The sequence below is a fragment of the Musca vetustissima genome, unplaced genomic scaffold (genome assembly GCF_032173495.1).
Source record: "Musca vetustissima isolate MV318-11 ecotype Yass unplaced genomic scaffold, APGP_CSIRO_Mvet_v1 utg2975, whole genome shotgun sequence".
In the NCBI taxonomy this organism is placed as follows: Eukaryota; Metazoa; Arthropoda; class Insecta; order Diptera; family Muscidae; genus Musca; species Musca vetustissima.
This window is the reverse complement of record NW_026880042.1, coordinates 144,446-162,939: the sequence shown is the minus strand read 5'-3', so window position 1 is coordinate 162,939 and position 18,494 is coordinate 144,446. Positions and strand designations below refer to the sequence as shown.

The window sequence follows — 18,494 nt, the reverse complement described above, 5'->3', positions numbered from 1 at the left end:
AAAGAAAAGGAAACAAAGCGAGCAACATTTAGAAGACTACAAAAGTTGGGAGGAAAAACATGCACACACACATACATACATTAATACAAATATGGGGTTTTTTGCAGCTTGGCCGTTTTGTTTCAACAATTGCTTTTAGTTTTCAAAAAAGGGGAAAATTACAACTAAAAAATTAATTTGCAACTATTTTCTTGTTATTTTTTTGTTTGTACAAAGATAATTAAATTAAAATTAAAATAAAGATTTTATTTTTTGTATAAAAGGATAGAGTTTTAGGAAGTATTTAAATTTTCTAATTAAATGATTTTTTTTGTTTATTTATGGTTTTTGTTTTGTGCTACATAATATGTATTGTTGTTGTTGTTTCTTTTATTTTGTTCCAGTTTGATTTTGTTTCAACAAGTTTAAACAAAGATGAAGAGGTGTCCTTTAAAAATAAAGTACAATAGTTTTTTTATTATTATTACGCATTATTATTGATTGGTGGTGTTGTTGTTGATTTTTTTCTTTGCTGATCTTGTTCGGATGATATTGCATTGGTTAGCAAAAAAAATTGTTAGTTAGTTTACAAACATAATGTAATATTTTATATTAATTTATATTCTTATTTTGTGTTCAGTTTTTGTTTTGTTGCCTTTGCTATAAATAATCTCATCTAAACCACAATTTTAAACGCAATGCATCAACACCGTTTAGATAATAGCGAAATAGTCGTTTATCTCGTACAAAACCCAAATTTTCATATAGACGCAAAGCAGGTAGATTACTCATTTCAGTTTCCAAAACAACTTCATCGGCATTATCGGCTAGCATGGCCTGGAAAACACAGAAAAAAATAATGTTAATAAATAAAGAAAATTAAAATGTTGGGTGTTCCCGAAAAAAATATTTTTAATAAATCAACGCCTTGGGTGTCCCTGAAAAAAATATTTTCTAAAAAATATTATTTTTAATACATCAACGCCTTGGGTGTCCCTGAAAAAATATTTTCTAAAAAATATATTTTTAATAAATCCACGCCTTGGGTGTTCCCGAAAAAATGATTTCCAATAAATCCACGCCTTGGGTGTCGCCGAAAAAATGATTTCTAATAAATCCACGCCTTGAGTGTCCCCGAAAAAATGATGTTTAATAAATCCACGTCTTGGGTGTCCCCGAAAAAATGATTTCTAATAAATCCACGCCTTGAGTGTCCCCGAAAAAATGATTTTTAATAAATCCACGTCTTGGGTGTCCCCGAAAAAAGATTTTTAATAAATCCACGCCTTGGGTGTCGCCGAAAAAATGATTTCTAATAAATCCACGCCTTGAGTGTCCCCGAAAAAATGATTTTTAATAAATCCACGTCTTGGGTGTCTCCGAAAAAATGATTTTTAATAAATCCACGCCTTGGGTGTCCCCGAAAAAATGATTTTTAATTTTTAATAAATCCCCGCCTTAAATGATCACGAAAAAAAAATTTCTAATAAATCGACACCTTAAAAAACTCCGAAAAAATCATTTTTAATAAACCCACGACTAGGTGTCCCCGAAAAAATGATTTTTAATAAATCCACGCCTTGGGTGTCCCCGAAAAATGATTTTTAATAAATCCGCGCCTTGAAGGACCTTGAGAGTCTAGCGATATAGTTCTTTTTATCATCTCATCTATACCCACCTCAATTGCCTTTTGCACAAGTGTAGTACCAATTTTCAATTTCCTATATTCTTTGCGTACGGCCAACATGGCAATATAGCCGCGCCTAACATTCATGTGCATGTCCAGCTTGCACACAATAGCACCAACATATTCATTTCCATGGGCTGCTAGGAAACATAATTTTGGCCAATTATATATGAAATAACGATAAGTGTATATTGAATAGGGTTCCGATAGTTCCGCTTGGATTAAACGCATTATGTCCTATAAGAAAAAACAACAACATTTCAATTATTTTTCAAAAATAATTCATATTTAAAGAAAAAAAATTCCTTACATGCATTTGTAATTCCGATTCATATTCTTTATATTCAATATGAACATTAGATAAATCCAAGGCGGGTGTGGGATTTAGCACAGCAGATGGCGAAGAAGATGATGATGATGATGTTGTTTCATTTATAGCACTGGAGGATTTGTTATCATCTGTTAATGATGTCGTTTGCAGTTTTTGTTCGCATATTTGGGGCTTTGGGGTCATGGCAGTGTTGTTACAGGATATTGTGTTGTCACCTGTAACAGTTTTACTTTCCGAGGCAGGGATAAAACCATTTTGCAAATGTTCTTGATGGGCTGTCTCCTTTGCCAGGTGACCATCACCACCATTCTCCGCCGTTATCTCCTCTGTGCTAGGATTCTTTTTATTATTGGGTTTTCTTTTCGATTTTTTGGCCATGGTCAGACTTATATCGTCAGCTTCTTCTTCTCCTTTATGATGATGTTGATGATGGCCATTAAGGGTGGTGGTAGTGGGACTATTGGTGCAGTTATTATTACTATTTAATTCTTTTTCTATTACAAGGCCATTGACCTTATTGTTGCCTATATGTAACTGTTGCTTTAACTGATCTTTTAGACCATTTATGTCCACCGCTGACCCCACTTGAGACAATTGGTCTTCTTCGCTGCCAATAGCCGTCGCCGACGACGATTCATTTCTGGAGCTCTTCTTTTTATTTTTAGATTTTTTCTTTGATTGTTGTTGCTGTTGCTGCACCGTGCAGCTCTCTACCTTGATTTCTTCCATATTTGTTTTGTTAGCTGTGGAATTGTATATATTTGTTGTAAATATATCAAAATATTACATTTCAAAAAAATAAATAACTTTTACCCAAAATTAATTTTGTATCCTGGCAGGCAGCTCACAACACCAAAAAGGAAATGAACTGAACGGAACAAAAAAAACTATGACAATTCTTCTCTTCTGGTACGTTGTTCGAACACAACACACACACACTCACTCTCCTGGTTTTTCTTTTCTTGCACTTTTCTTTATTTTTGTTCAATCTTGAATATGATAAATTCTCACATGTTTTTCCAATGCCATTCGTCGATTTTTCATTTGGCAAATTGAAACGGGTTCTAAGGAAAATTTAGACGATTTTTTTCAAATATTATTCGTATTTAGTTTCTTACGTGATTTTTTTCGACTCAAAAAATGATTTTGCACGGACAATACAATTTTTTTTTATTTTTATATATTAGTCAGGCGCATGGCAAACTGAGAGACCAGCTGATATGATTTGGGCTGTCAGGTAGCTGTCTATTTTGAATTGTTTTTTTGGGAAATGTAAACAATGTATTGACAGCTGGAGGGTAATTCAATCACAATGATAGATTTTTTGCGTAGTTTTTGGTGGATCTGTAAAATGGGCCTTGATCGAAGGCGAGTGTACACTATCAGTACGGTATGACAGTTAAAAAATTGACACGGGCCATCCACCTAAAAAGGTAGGAGAAGAGGCAAATGATGTCATTAAATTTTAACTAGGTATAGTTATTGCAATTGACAATTCCATTGCCTATTTGTTAAATAAATCCTTATAAAGTGGGTTAACCCTGCAAACATTTGTAAAGTAAATGGCGTTAAATGTAAAGAAGAAGTCAATACATCCCTCATCTAGAATAAAAAAGTAGCTATTATTAAGGGTACTAAGACAAAATTATATTCCTTACCCAATCCATTAATAATAAAGGTTTTAATTCTATTTTTTTTTATTTCTTTTGATTTAAATTCCAATATACATTTGACAGTTCATTTCACGAATATAACAGCTGATGCATTCACTTTGACATCAATTTGCCAGTCATTGATTGAGAAACATATTGTTACGTTCTTGGATTTTACTAAATCCCGTGTAGACGTTGTTTTATTTCCCGATACAGTTCGTACCAAATAAAACGCGGGTTCGTTCTGATTACGATTATTACAATGATTTTATTCACACAACTTTACTTTGCACTTTACTTTACACGACGGTTTCAATTCGCGATCTGATTCACAACTGACTCACTGCCTTTCCATTCCCTCTATTTGTATGAGCCCTGCCTGTCGCTACAGAAGTTTCTAGACGATCTGGTAACACCTAGATCACGAACAATCTACCAATGCAACAAACACATAGAGTAACAATAACAACAACAAACTTACTGAGTGAACAATGACAACAACAAACTTGAGTAAACAAACTTACAATAACAACAACACATATACAGGCGAGGGAATAACAAAGAAAGAGGAATAACAACAACACATATACAGGCGAGGGAATAACAAAGAAAGAGGAATGACGTTTAACAAGAATTGTACGACAATAACAAAATAGAAAATGAAAGAGGAAATGGAAGGATGTAGAAAAATCTATACAGTGGTTGTTGTTGTGAAGTTATTCAAATAAACTGCGTAGTAGAAATTTACGTTACAATTCAAATTCTTAAATTAACGGAATTCATCTAAATGAACTTAAATCTAAAGTTATATTCGTAACAATATGTTTTCTCTAATGAAGGGGGCATCTACGACAATGACGTATGGCGTTTGCTGTTATGTAGAGGAAAATATAATAACTATATATTTTTCATAATATTTATATAATTAAATGACTTCTACAATTAATATAATATATAAAATTAATCAATTTTATTTATTTTCATCTTTGAACATGAGTTTTTATTGTTATTTAAATAGTGTAATCCAGCTTTGCAGCGTTACCATTAAAGTATGTTTTCATGATACAACAATATCGTTCAATTAGTTGATAACGTAATGTATGTGGTAACGTACCGTATGCTATTTCAATAACCACTCGATTGTCATAACCTAATGTATTTTTATGATATTTTATTTATTGCAGGAAATAAACCACACCTTGAAAATTAAAATAACTTTTGGACGGAGCTTAAGAATAAAAAACAAGTATTTGGGCCGAAATTGTGTATAAAACCACTTCGTTTTGATGTTATTTTCGTTTTCATAATGTAAAGTTAAATCACAATAATGGTTTTTGACAGCAAACTTGAGAACAGCTGATAAGCCTTGGTATTCCTGGATGATACAGGGAAATTTACTTAGAAAACATAATCAGCTTTTTAATGAGTAGATATTAATATTAAGTATTATAACTTCTATAGCAATTTTTAGAGCGAACGATCACTTAACACAAAGGATTTGATTTAAGGTAGAATTAGTTATGACCATATCATTCAGCTGATCGAAAAAAAAACTATTGAAATAAATCTATTCGACTGCTATGTCATTATTAATCGAATACATTGATTTCCATAGGTTTGGGTCGATCAGCAGATTGTTATGTATAGAAGGTGTATTCTAATGTCCCCTTAAATGTGGTAATCAGCTGTTGATGGAGTACATATTCATTGTGTCATGTCATAAAAAGACACCAGCAAAAATATTTTTATGAAGCATAGGCTACGTTTAGACTACTAAATCCCTTCGGTCTCAAACGTCAATTCCATATACGTCACGTTAATCCTGTTCACAAATCCAGTGGATTATATTTGACTTATACGCTATGGAATTGACATTTGAGATCGAGTGGATTTCGTAAATCTAAATTTACCTTCATTTTTAAGTATGTTTACAATAACGCGTAATAAAAATATAATATAGCATGGTTAACACTAGCAGTATTGAATGACAGCAGCTTTAATATATATACTATTAATTTTGTAATATTTTTTAATCAGTTAAATTTTATATAATGACTTTTAAACTAACTACTTTTTTTAATGCAAACCACACAACTGTTACCTAATAAATAGAGCTTGTTTTGCGGTCATTAAAATGACGGCATTTTGACACCTCGCATCAGCTGTTTCCTACAATTTCAACTAATGCTTTTGTATATTAATCGATCGATAATATTAGAGTAATTAATAATTTTAAAATATTTCAAATTTTAATTTATTATTTTCTTTTAATTTAATTTTGTAACATTTTTTGCATGCACTCCATTAAAAATTTGTGTTAGCAAAATTTCCTACCTCAACAGCTTTGTAATGACAATTAAATTATTGAGCGTAATGTCGTTGACACATTTTATTGTATAAAAAACCTGTACTATTTACATAGATTTAATAAAAAAATAAACTTGTTCTGCTTAATGTAATCGACCACAGTCTAATCACATGGCTGGCAAAATGTGGTTGCAGGATATTTGTTAAGAGGGCGTTATCTGTTCCAATTATTCAGTTAGTATTTATGAGACATCTGTTATTAGCATGTGATGAATTGTTAAAGTTAACTGGGAGCTAGTTTTGAAAAATGATTAATGGGAATACAGTATAAGGCTAGGATATTGGGACGTTTTTTGAAAAATAACAGAGCTTTTTGTTCATGCATTTAAATTGAAAATAATATTTCTAGTGCTGTTTTATTGATTTTTTTGAGTCGGTTTCAGAACTTGCAAGAAACTACAATTCTTTACAATAACTATTCGAATAGACCAAGATCTATTAATAAGGTCTCCCAGCAAACAAAAGTCAACTGTCTAATGTTTTGAGGCCATCCTGGGAGACCAGATGAATATCAGCTGCTTCTCAAATCCATTATTGTGAATTGACTATCATCACGAAAACATAAACAACATCAGCATTTTTTATATTTATTCAAGAAAAACAGCTGTTTCTGCTTCTTGGGTGACTTTTTAAAAGTCCATAGACCATTTATGTTATTCAATGTTTACACCAAAGTTGTTTTAATAAAACACGTCATTGAGGGTGTCAATTATTTTCTTTAAATATCAAATAAATCTCATATCATCTTTAAAGGTGCTATAAACTGTCATATAGGGCCTTTAATGTCAAATTTGCGTGAAACGTGTTTTATAATAAAAAATTATTTCGTCGTGATTTAAGTTGTCATTTTCTTTTTACATATGTCAAATGAATGATGATTTAAAATAAATCATTAAAAATAATGAATAATAAGCCCTTTATTTATCAATTTTTTGTAAAAAATTTGTTTATCCCCTTCTCTATTTAATATTTCTCCATAAAAAATTCAGTTCACTTCACAAAGATATGCACTTAAATATTCCATTTTTTCTGAAATCACTTGTTTGAACAACGCCTTTATCTTTATTACCTAATATGTTGATATCATACATACGAATACAAAAAATATTGAAATATGTATGTGAATTAAATATAGTCTGCAGTTTTTTTTTTTCTTTGCGTAAAAGAAAATAAGAAATGATTTCATATTCGCCACAATCCGCCATACGTTGCAGAGGAGGCAAAGTAACACTTCATTTGCAAGTTATTGCACGCCACAAGACAAAATATACCCAGTGGTGAAGAAGCACGAGACACAAATCCGAAAAGGTTTGAAAAGTTTGGAAGAAATTACGTAAAAGTTTTGTTAATTTATTGAACGTAAATAAGAGATATCAGCTGTTTGCTGTCATTATTGTGAATTGAATTCAATAAGCCCAGATTAATGTTATCCAAAAAACATTTATTTAAATGTAAATATCTTTAAAAATTATTTTAGAGCATAAACATTAATAAATGTTTAATTCTATATTTACATCGATTTTTGTTAAAAAAGGTCAGTCAAAATATCAGCTGTTTTTCAAGTTTGCTGTCAAAATCCATTATTGTGATTTGACATCGCATTATGAAAATGTAAATAACATCCAAATGTTTGAAATTTAATGACAGCTGTTTTTGCTTTCTAGTTTATCTAATTAATATAATTTAAAAGCTGTTAAAGTATTTTCATCAGCTGATCGTATCAATTAATAATCACAAATATATTTTTATTAAATAAAATAAAAATCAGACATTTACAAAACTATTCCAAACTTATTTTAATTTTTTTACCACTGGGTATCTTATTAAATGTAAAATATGGACACTTAATAAATGTATCTCCACCAAATGGCTCCGCTACATTGCTATGATGGAATGATAGTAAGTGATGAAAAAAAAAAAAACAACTAAGTGGAAAAAAACGCCTTCACCATAATACCTGGGTTGGCTCAGCAGACCAAGCTACCGGCCACTCATTCATCCAGCCATAAATTCACCCAGCCCCTCTCATTTTACCACAAGAAAAGAAAAAAACGGTAGCTAACTAATAAATATTGCAAAAAAAAAACCCGCACAAACTTAGCTAACTGTATTCAAACAATTGCTTTTAAATACCAATTAACCATTTAATTGGGTTAAACAGTGGCATTTAAATTGAAACAATGTTTGTGAGGAAGAAAGGAAGAGAGGAGAAAAAACAGACGTGAAATAAAATATGGGAATCACTTTCACTGTTATGGAAGGAGAATTATAAAGAAGAAGAGTACTGGAATGAATCAGCTGACAGCTAGTTTACTTAGCAACAATTTTCTATTATAATCAGCTGATTACAGAATCAGTTGTATTGCAAACAAATGAGACTTTATATAGCAATCGAAAACAGCTGTTTTGAAGAAGAATTCTGGAATTGATAGCAAACAGCTGATAGATAGTTTACTCCGTAACAAATCCAGCTTAGATCAGCTGTTTTTAGAAACAACTGTATTGCGAACAAATAAAAGTCTAATTCAGCAGTCGAAAACAGCTGTTTTAAAAGTTTAATTATTCATACCATGAATTCAATTAACAATAATGTATTTTTACGTCAAACAGCTGATCTTCCTTAATAACCTCAGTAATTGTCCAACAAATTGGAAATTTGGGGTGTAGGGTGTAGTATTTATTCTCTACTATATATATATATATATAATCAAGTCCTATAAATAAGATCACCCACGAAGATCAGCTGCAAATCAGCTATTCTCAAAATTGCTGTCAAAATTCATTATTGTGAATTGACTTCGCATTATGAAAACGTAAATAACGCCCAAGATCTATTAATAAAATCTCCCAGCTAGCAGTTTTTTCGCAAAGCTAATGTCAAAAATGTGGATGTTGTCTACGTTTTCATAATGAAAGTCTATTCACAATAATGAATTTTGACAGCAAACTTGAGAATCAGCTGATATGCTGCTGATCTTCCTGGGTGATCTTATTTATAGGACTTGATTATATATAGTAGAGAATAAATACTACACCCCAAATTTCCAATTTGTTGGACAATTACTGAGGTTATCAAGGAAGATCAGCTGTTTGACGTCAAAATACATTATTGTTAATTGAAAATCACTTCTGAATTAGGTACATACACAATATAGTCTTAATATTTTATTGCTTTGAATATGCGGCAATATCTCTATCAAGAATTAATTTTAGAGGGTTTGCACTAATGAAAGAAATATTCTACATCGAATTTTGACTAAAAATCACCGATCATACGAATTCGGTATCTATAATATATATCCTGAAAATATCAGTTCCATTTTGGGTATATATTGAATTTTAATTTAATGGGTTATTTTATATACTATTTCCGATAAAATGCCGAAATCTCCAATAAATCTTAATTTTGGGCGATTGGTGTCAATGAAAAAAATATTCTACATCAAAATCCACTCTAGGTCCCCGGCTATATGTAATCTGTATATATAGCTTATGTTGTCGAAAAATCACCTGGAAATTGGGTACATGCTATAATGAGATTTCCTTTATTATTTTTGGTGTTATTAACAAAATCTTAGGAATTGGGTGCCAATTTCTCACATTATGATTCATTTTAGGAAGTTGGTACCAAATTTCACTATAAGTCTCCTCGAACAGGAAATTTGTAGCTAAAATATAAATCAGTTAAAAATAGGTTTATATATTGTAAATAATATGGAAATTAAAGCCTTGCTTAATTTTGCGGCAATATCTCGCCTTAGACTTAATTGCATTAGGGGGGTCTGTAGAGAAAAAATATTCTACACAAAATCAGACTATGGGTCTTCAACCACATGCAATATCTAGCTATAATATATATCATAGAAATATGGATAGAAAACTTGGTTCTGAAAAAACAAAATTGTTTTGCTTATTTCAAGAGTTCTCCTTAAATATGTGAATTTTCTTCTATAATACGTTATTTTATGAGGAGGCTCTAAGGGGAAGAAATATTCTACATAAAATTCCACTATGGATCCTCAACCACAGTAAGTGTCTAACTATAACTTGTATCATAGAAATATCGCTCTCGATATGGACCTGCAAAATAATCATTTTGTTCTTAATTTTTAAGGACCTCTTCTAAATTGTGCCATTTTCACCCTTTAGACTTAGACTTATGAGAGAGATATATATGAAAATTCCACTATGGGTCCCCAACCACATGAGGTCTCTAGCTATAATGTATATCAGGGAATTGTCGTTGACAATATAACCATGAAAAAAAACACTTTTTGGTTATTTTGTCGGTCATTTTAAGGATTCTCTTCGAATGTGTGGTATTTTCTCCATTTAAACTTAATTTTTCAGAGAGGATCTAAAGGGAACAAATATTCTACACAAAGTTTTACTATGGGTCCTCAAGCTAACAAAGTCTTTAGCTATAATATATATCATGGAAATATTGGCGGCAATATTGATTTAAAAAATGAACTATTACTTTTTGAAAATCCAAAAGGTCGTCCCAAAATTTTCACATTTTCTTAACATTGGCTTCATTTTATGAGGAGATTCTAAAGGGAAGAAATATTCAGCACAAAATTTCACTATGAGTCCCCAAACAAACGAAGTCTCTAGCTATAACATTTATTATAAAAATATAGCTCTCGATATCGATCTGTAAAATATCTATTTTTTTATTACTTTTAATAAAATTTTTAGGGTTCTCTTCAAAATTGTGCAATTTTTACCCCATAGACTTCATTTTACAAGGGGGATATAAATGGAGGAAATATTCTACATAAAATTCCACTATGGGTCCCCAACCAAGTGAAGCCACTAGCTACAATATATATCGTAGAAATATCGCCGAAAATGTGGTTCTGTAAAATAACATACTTTTTTGTAATTTCAAGATATCTTTAAATTCGGGACAGTTTCTCCCTTTATAATTCATTTTAGGAAGTGGATCCTAATGGATGAAATATTCTAGACAAAATTTCACTATGGGTCCCCAACTAATTTAAGTCTCTAACTATAACATATATAAAAGAAATATCGCTCCAAATATGGCTCCTATAAAACACAATTTATTTATTTTTCTTTTTTTTTTGATAAATTTAAGATATCACTTCAATTTTGTCGTATTTTCTGTACTTAGGCTTGATTTTATGAGGAACATCTAAAGGAAAGGAATATTCAGCACAAAATTCCACTATGGGTCCCCAGCCAAATCATGTGCCTAGCTATAACATATATCATAAAAATATCCTTACCAATGTGGCCCTTTAAAATTCACCTTTTGTGTTATTTGTTTTTAGAATTTCCTGAGGTTTATTCAAATTTGTTTCAGTTTATCCACACAGACCTAATTTTATGGTGAAGGTCTAAAGGAAAGAAATATTCAGCACAAAATTCTACTATGGGTTCCCTGCCAAATCAAGTTTCTAGCTATAAAAAATATCATAAAAAATGGGTGGCAATATGGCCCTGTCATTATCTTTAAAGTCTCCTATGAGAAATATTTGATGGTAGTAGTATGTATTCCTGTATGTGTTTCACTGTATTAGTGAATTTTTTTATTATTTATGAATACAAAACTATGTTGTCCAATTATTTTTCTTTATGTTGATCACAAAAATTTTTAAAAAAAATCTTGATGACCCGGTTTTGGGCACGCGTTCATTTTACAAATTATTTCTGCAGAGCATTGCTAGATTATCCTATATTTTTTTGGCCACATAATAATACCTACAAACAAAACTTGGTCTACGACTTGGTCCAATTTGTTGTCAACACTCCGCATCGTGCATAGGCATGGCAATAAGGAAGTATTGTAAATGTCTTTGCCATATCTTTGCTGTTGCCGTCGATGTTGTCGTCGGAGTAGTTGCTGGTAATTCGGCATTGCCTTTGTCTGGGCAAAAAATAAACATGTCACAGATGTTTTGTGTAATACTTTCCTTTTTTGGGATACAGGGGGGGGAGGGGAGGGTATTCCCCCTCTCAGAAACATAAATTATGCACCGAAAAACAAAAACAAAGCACACAAAAAAATAACTATGCCAAACTGTCATAAATGGTGGTAACCACTTAAATCCGACAATAACACCTTCCCTCCAACACATTTAGGAATCTCAGGTTTTTGTTATTTTAATTTTTTTTTTTTCAAATTGATGCCATATGAAAAAATTGGTCAATTTCCAAGTAAAAAATAATTTGCATGATCTCAAGATACCAGTGCAACATACACATAGGGGCAGGGTTGGGAAAGGAAATCCAATGTTTATCCAACTAACCCAACAACCCAGGAGCCGAAGGTTTCTTTTTTTGTTTGAAGACAAATGGCCATTAAACAGAGATTAAAACCTCATATCAATACCTATGTAATTTATTACAACGAGGTGGGTTTAAAAAATTACAGAAATCTGGAAATTTATTTTCAAAAAAAATCCAATTGGAAAACTGAAATTAGATGTCAGCCCTTCTTTTACCATAAATTTAATTAGCGTTTTTGGGAAAATCCTCAAACCACTTTGATAGCTCAATAAATCCGATATTGGAACTGGTAAAACGACAACAGCCACTATTTCCCATTGTCTGTTGTCATTTCGGAAAAAGGAAAAAACCAACCCGTCCTCTAAACATTTGCCCAAACTCAGTTTGTTGTGTCTGTTCGCAAAAATTTTTACGCGTAATTACCTTGCACTTGCATTGATTTTTTTCGGCCAATTTCCAACAGAGAGGAAAAAAAGCGTCAGGTTTTCAAAACCTCTTTGGTACCGGTTTCTTCAATCGCCATGGTATGTTAAGCTCTAAACAGCTATGAAATACAAAAACGAAAAAAAAAGTTCATTCCAAAGAGAGTGGCGCTGAAAATTCGCATCGGATGCGATTGGCCACAGCGATACACGTTTTAATCTTTAGACATCACGCACGTTCCATCCGAATTAATGAAATGATTAACAAAATGATTTAACCAGATCGAAATCAAAAACACAACAAACAACTATGTGTGACGTGATTTATTATAATATGTGGGATATTTCAAAATGGATTGGAAATTAGAAAAAAATAAAATATTTTTCAGGACCTTAAATACGCAAGGAGTGGATTCTTAAAATAATTTTTTCCGAGGTCTATCTAAGGCGTGGATTCTTTAAATAATTTTTTCCGAGGTCTATCTAAGCCGTGGATTCTTTAAATAGTTTTTTTCCGAGCTATATCTAAGGCGTGGATTCTTTAAATAATTTTTTCCGAGGTCTATCTAAGGCGTGGATTCTTTAAATAATTTTTTCCGAGGTCTATCTAAGGCGTGGATTCTTTAAATAATTTTTTCCGAGGTCTATCTAAGGCGTGGATTCTTTAAATATTTTTTTTTCGGAGGTCTATCTAAGGCGTGGATTCTTTAAATAATTTTTTCCGAGGTCTATCTAAGGCGTGGATTCTTTAAATAATTTTTTTCCGAGGTCTATCTAAGGCGTGGATTTTTTAAATAATTTTTCCGAGGTCTATCTAAGGCGTGGATTCTTTAAAAAAATTTTTCCGAGGTCTATCTAAGGCGTGGATTCTTTAAATAATTTTTTCCGAGGTCTATCTAAGTCGTGGATTCTTTAAATAATTTTTTCCGAGGTCTATCTAAGGCGTGGATTCTTAAAATAATTTTTTCCGAGATCTATATAAGGCGTGGATTCTTTTAATAATTTTTTCCGAGGCCTATCTAAGGCGTGGATTCTTTAAATAGTTTTTTTCCGAGCTATATCTAAGGCGTGGATTCTTTAAATAATTTTTTCCGAGGTCTATATAAGGCGTGGATTCTTAAATAATTTTTTCCGAGCTATATCTAAGGCGTGGAATCTTTAAATAATTTTTTCCGAGGTCTATCTAAGGCGTGGATTCTTAAAATAATTTTTTCCGAGGTCTATCTAAGGCGTAGATTCTTTAAATAATTTTTTCGAGGTCTATCTAAGGCGTGGATTCTTTAAATAATTTTTTCCGAGGTCTATCTAAGGCGTGGATTCTTTAAATAATTTTTTCTGAGATCTATCTAAGGCGTGAATTTTTAAATAATTTTTTCCGAGGTCTATCTAAGGCGTGGATTCTTTAAATATTTTTTTCCGAGGTCTATATAAGGCGTGGATTCTTTAAATATTTTTTTCCGAGGTCTATCTAAGGAGTGGATTCTTTAAATAACACGATTGACGACACTTCTATAACTGGCGACTATACTTTATTAACAGGGCGGACTTTACTTTATGAACTGGCACACTCTATCTAGTTGTATCCTTCCTATCCTTATATACATTCTGTACCTTATTCTAGAAACGTCTAACTCTAGGTCTTTAATTTTTTATCTCTTTAAAAACTGGAGGCAGATCCTCCTCCAGCTAGTCCACTTTCTATTAGAATAGAAGGTATAGGACCATACACCATATGAACGAGATTTTTTTATATTTATCGTTTAGTTCGATAAAACACGTGGCAAGTTAAGCGAACACTTAACAGAGCGCCATTTTGTAATTTTTAAGCCAGTAGGCGTGATTAACTCTTTTAATGCATCTTTTTTTGTAAGCCATCCGAAGACGAACTGCTAGAACTTTCTTATTCTATATAATTCATAATGATAACTTACATCACTGTCCTATGTACAAAAGTAATCATATACACTTATCGTAACTGATTAATGTAGGGATCTCTAATTATATAAAATATATGTGTTGCCAATTATGTTAATTCACAATATTTAACAGATCGATGTGGAAATCCACGCCATAGATGGCCTTTCCCTTCTGCGTGAACCATCAGCTGGTTCACTTTTATATGCCTTCTGGGTTGGGGCATCTTTATCCATTCTCACAACATGACCTAGCCAACATAGTCTCTGCAGCTCAATACGTCTAAAAATGTCGATGTCCGATAATAGCTGGTACAACTCATGGTTCATTCGACGCCGACGCAGATCGGCCCATAGATCTTTGGAGATTTTTTTTCTCAAACACTCCAAGAGCTGCCTCACGGGTAGTATCAGCGTCTTGTACAGTGTGAGATTGGTCTGGCGAGAGGAGGCCTAGCTTTCGAGTTGTTTGCTCAGACCATAGTAGTATCTTTTGGCCATCACAATCCTTCTCCAAATTTCAAAACTGATGTCATTCGTTTTATTTATGGCGGTACCAAGGTATATAAAATCTTTAACTTCCTCGAAGCTGTAGTTCTCAAGTTCCACAGTTCGTCCGAGTCTACTGGACGTTTACTGGCGCTTTGATATCATCAGCTTGGTCTTCTCGCCGTTTACTGCCAGACCCACTGTGGCAGACGACTCCTTCTCAATTTGTTCAAAGGTGGCTGTTAGCGCTCTCAGCGTTCGACCCATTATGTCGATGTCATCGGCATAGGCGAGTAACATGTGTTGTTTGGTATACAGAGTGTCATTTCTGTTCACTTTTGCCTCTCGTATGACCTTTTCCAGCAGGATGTTAAAAATGTCATACGACAAACTGTCACCTTCTCTGAATCCTCAATCGGTATTAAAGGGCTCCGAGAGATCCTTTCCGACTTTAACTGCTGACCTTGTGCAGTTAAAGTTATCCTGCAAAGCCGAATTAATTTTGCAGGAATGCCGAAAGTAGACATGGCTTTAAACACCTCTGAACGGATAGAGCTATGAAATGCGGCTTTATAGTCGTCGAATAGGTGGAATGTGCGATGTGTTTTCGTGGGTCTTTTCCAGGATTTGGCGCAAAGTGAAAATCTGGTAAATGGTGGATTTGCCAGGTCTGAAGCCGCATTGTCGTTCGGTTTCAGTCGTTCACACAGTACGCTGGATAGCACTTTATATGCGATGGGAAGGAAACTTATTCCTCTATAGTTGACACATATCGTCTTGTCTCCTTTTTTCGTGCACGGGACACAGGATACTGAGGTTCCAATTATCATTGGGCATGCATTCTTCTAGCCACATTGTACTAATCAGCATGTGCATGCTCCTTACCAGCATCTGACCATCAGTCTTAAATAGTTTGGCTTGTAACCCATCGGCACCTGCTTCTTTATTATTCTTCAGCCGATTGATTGCTATTCTGTCTTCATCTTGGCTTATTCATCTAGACTCTATACCGTCATCTATTATTTGTTCTGGGGTATCCTCTTCACCGCTACTATTTGATACTAGAATTTTTTCGAAATGCTCCTTTCAGATCCTCAGCACGCTGTCTGTATCTGCCACCAGGTTTGCTTCTTTATCTGAACAGGAGGATGTGCCTGAACCAAAGCCTTCGGTTTGGTGTTTTACCCGTTGGTAGAATTTTCGGACTTCATTCTGACTCCTGTACATCTCGATTTGCTCACGTTTTTCTTGTTCTTTTTTCTGAAAATTCGTTTCTCCTCTCTATTTTTCTCCCGATAATTCTCCATCGCATTACGCGTGTTGCTACTGTCTGCAGGGCTGCCCTATACGCTGCGTTTTTCATATCAGTAGCATTACGGCACTTCTGATCGTACAAGGGATTTCTTGATGGTGGTCTTTGGTACCCAAGTGTTGCTTTTGCCGCAGTTTTGTAGGGAGTGGGCAATTCTCTCTGGGATCTCTACATAAAATATATGTGTTGCCAATTATGTCAATTCATAATATTCAACAGATGGATGTGGGAAATATTTTTTTTAAATCAAAGCCCCACCTAAGGCTTGGAAAAATGAAAAAAAATATTTTAGAGATTCACGCCCTAGATGGATGTGGAATTTTGTTTTTTAACTCACGACTTAGATGGGTCCCGAAAAAATATTTTTAAAAACTCAAGGCCTCTTCGGATTTTTTTTAATTTATGGTTAATTTTCCCATGTAATTGCCCAACCAGGATTTTTTCCCGCCAATCTTTTGTACATAACATAACAACTCACGTTGGGGTCTTTGACAACTTTGGCGTTAGGAGATACCAAAAAAACACAAAGGAGTCCCCTTACTCGTGGTGCAAAACGCAGTCAATGACTAAAGTAAAAGATCTCATAAAACACAATAAATGATGGCAGGTGACAAGCCATTCAAACAGCCACGAAGTGAGTGAGTAAGTGGTGTTGGGGAGTTGTTGTTAGACAGGAGTAAAAGACCCCAAGGAAAGCAGAAAAAACCAAAACATTTCTCCATGGCTGAGCTGGCTGACAAGCTACAAATGTTGCTGCATCCGAACTGCAAGAAAAAAAACCGAATCGAAACATTGCAACAATCTGCTATAATGGAGGACCGTTTGTCTATGTTTGTAGGAGTGTGTGTTACCATTATTTACATATCTAACGTCAATGTGAATGTACCGCCGCCATAACTACCAGCCAGCCTGCCTGTCTTGCAGAAAAAAAAAACTGACGCTGCCATGATAAAGTTGTTGGCTGAGGTGGCTGCAGCAGCTGCTCATGCCTTGCTCTATGGGTTCCCATCCACATCCATGTCGGCTAAGTTGTTAGCTGGGGGTATAAATCGAATCTGGATTCCAACCATAATCACAGTCAAAGCCAAATCGTCTTAGAGCAACGTACTCTAAGCCCAAAATCGATCAAATAATAAAAACAACAACAACAAAAACAACTTCACAGCCTGTTGTGATTCCAAAATCTCTTCCACATATCTAACGAATCGCATCGCGTGTCTAGGAAGCGTTCAGTGTGTTCAGTTTAACATAAAAGAAAGTTAACAGTGCAAGTAAATTTATAACCAAAATAAAACCCATACATACATACTTACATATTTATATAAGCCAAATTAAAAAAACAACAACAAGAAAAAATGATGAAATTTTTGGTAAGGAAGTGTTACAATTTTTACATAACCAAAAAAAAACTCCGTAACTGAACCCATTCCCCATTCTTCTTCTGTATTTTAGGTAATCTGTTCTCTTCTTGTGGCCACCACCTGCGCCCTGAAAATCCACGAATATGCCGAATACAAACATGAGGGTGAGGGCGAAGATACCGAAGTCCATCATGAGGTTGAGCACAAACATGCCACCTCTCATCAAAGTGTCAAATTCCATCATTATCATGCCGTCCCCGTCTACATCAAAAAAGAAGATCAACATTTGGTCAAGAAGCCCGTCGAGATCGGAGGCACTAAACAAAAATTGAAAATCCTTCATCCCGAAACCAAAAAGAATCACAATCATGGTTTGGTACTGGAAGAACACAGTGAATCGAAATTCCACGAGATTGGCCATCATGAAGAGGAACCTGAACATCATGAGCACTCGGCTCATTATGAGCAATACTATCATCATGAATAGAGAGGGAGAAGAGAATGAATTTTGTTATTAAAAAAATTGCCAAAATTTTATTATATGTATTTGATTTAGACATGATTTTAAGACTTATTTTTTAACTACTATGTTTGTGTATGATTTATAATTTTGTTTTTGTTTTCAATGTTTTAGTGATTTTTGTTAAATAAATAATTAATAATAAAAAAATTTAAATTAAAAAAAATTATTTTAAAAATACACGCCTTAAATGGATGTGGAAA

General features: G+C 33.4%; 2 protein-coding genes across 2 annotated transcripts; one reads left to right on the top strand and one right to left on the bottom strand.

Moving 5' to 3' along the window:
* Positions 1 to 635: 635 nt before the first annotated feature.
* LOC133325343 (N-alpha-acetyltransferase 30A) lies at positions 636 to 15,365 on the bottom strand. Its single transcript, XM_061534129.1, has 4 exons — positions 15,288 to 15,365; positions 1,977 to 2,645; positions 1,658 to 1,903; positions 636 to 816 (listed from the first exon to the last, which is right to left on the bottom strand). Exons 1-4 carry the CDS (start codon positions 15,363 to 15,365, stop codon positions 652 to 654), a joined length of 1,158 nt encoding a protein of 385 aa, XP_061390113.1. The 3' UTR covers positions 636 to 651.
* A 2,398-nt stretch (positions 15,366 to 17,763) lies between these two features.
* LOC133325350 (histidine-rich glycoprotein) lies at positions 17,764 to 18,258 on the top strand. Its single transcript, XM_061534135.1, has 2 exons — positions 17,764 to 17,780; positions 17,863 to 18,258. The coding sequence occupies exons 1-2, from the start codon at positions 17,766 to 17,768 to the stop codon at positions 18,256 to 18,258; spliced, it is 411 nt and encodes a 136-aa protein (XP_061390119.1). The 5' UTR covers positions 17,764 to 17,765.
* Positions 18,259 to 18,494: the final 236 nt, after the last annotated feature.

What these genes read in the sequence shown, in the direction of transcription:
- LOC133325343 (XM_061534129.1), bottom strand. Translation starts at nt 15,365, where the DNA reads ATGGGTCGAACGCTGAGAGCGCTAACAGCCACCTTTGAACAAATTGAG. An exon ending in CTGCCACAGTGGGTCTGGCA is followed by an intron (nt 2,646 to 15,287) that starts GTAAACGGCGAG and finishes AATAAAAAGAAG; the next exon opens with AGCTCCAGAAATGAATCGTC. An exon ending in AATCGGAATTACAAATGCAT is followed by an intron (nt 1,904 to 1,976) that starts GTAAGGAATTTT and finishes TTTTTCTTATAG; the next exon opens with GACATAATGCGTTTAATCCA.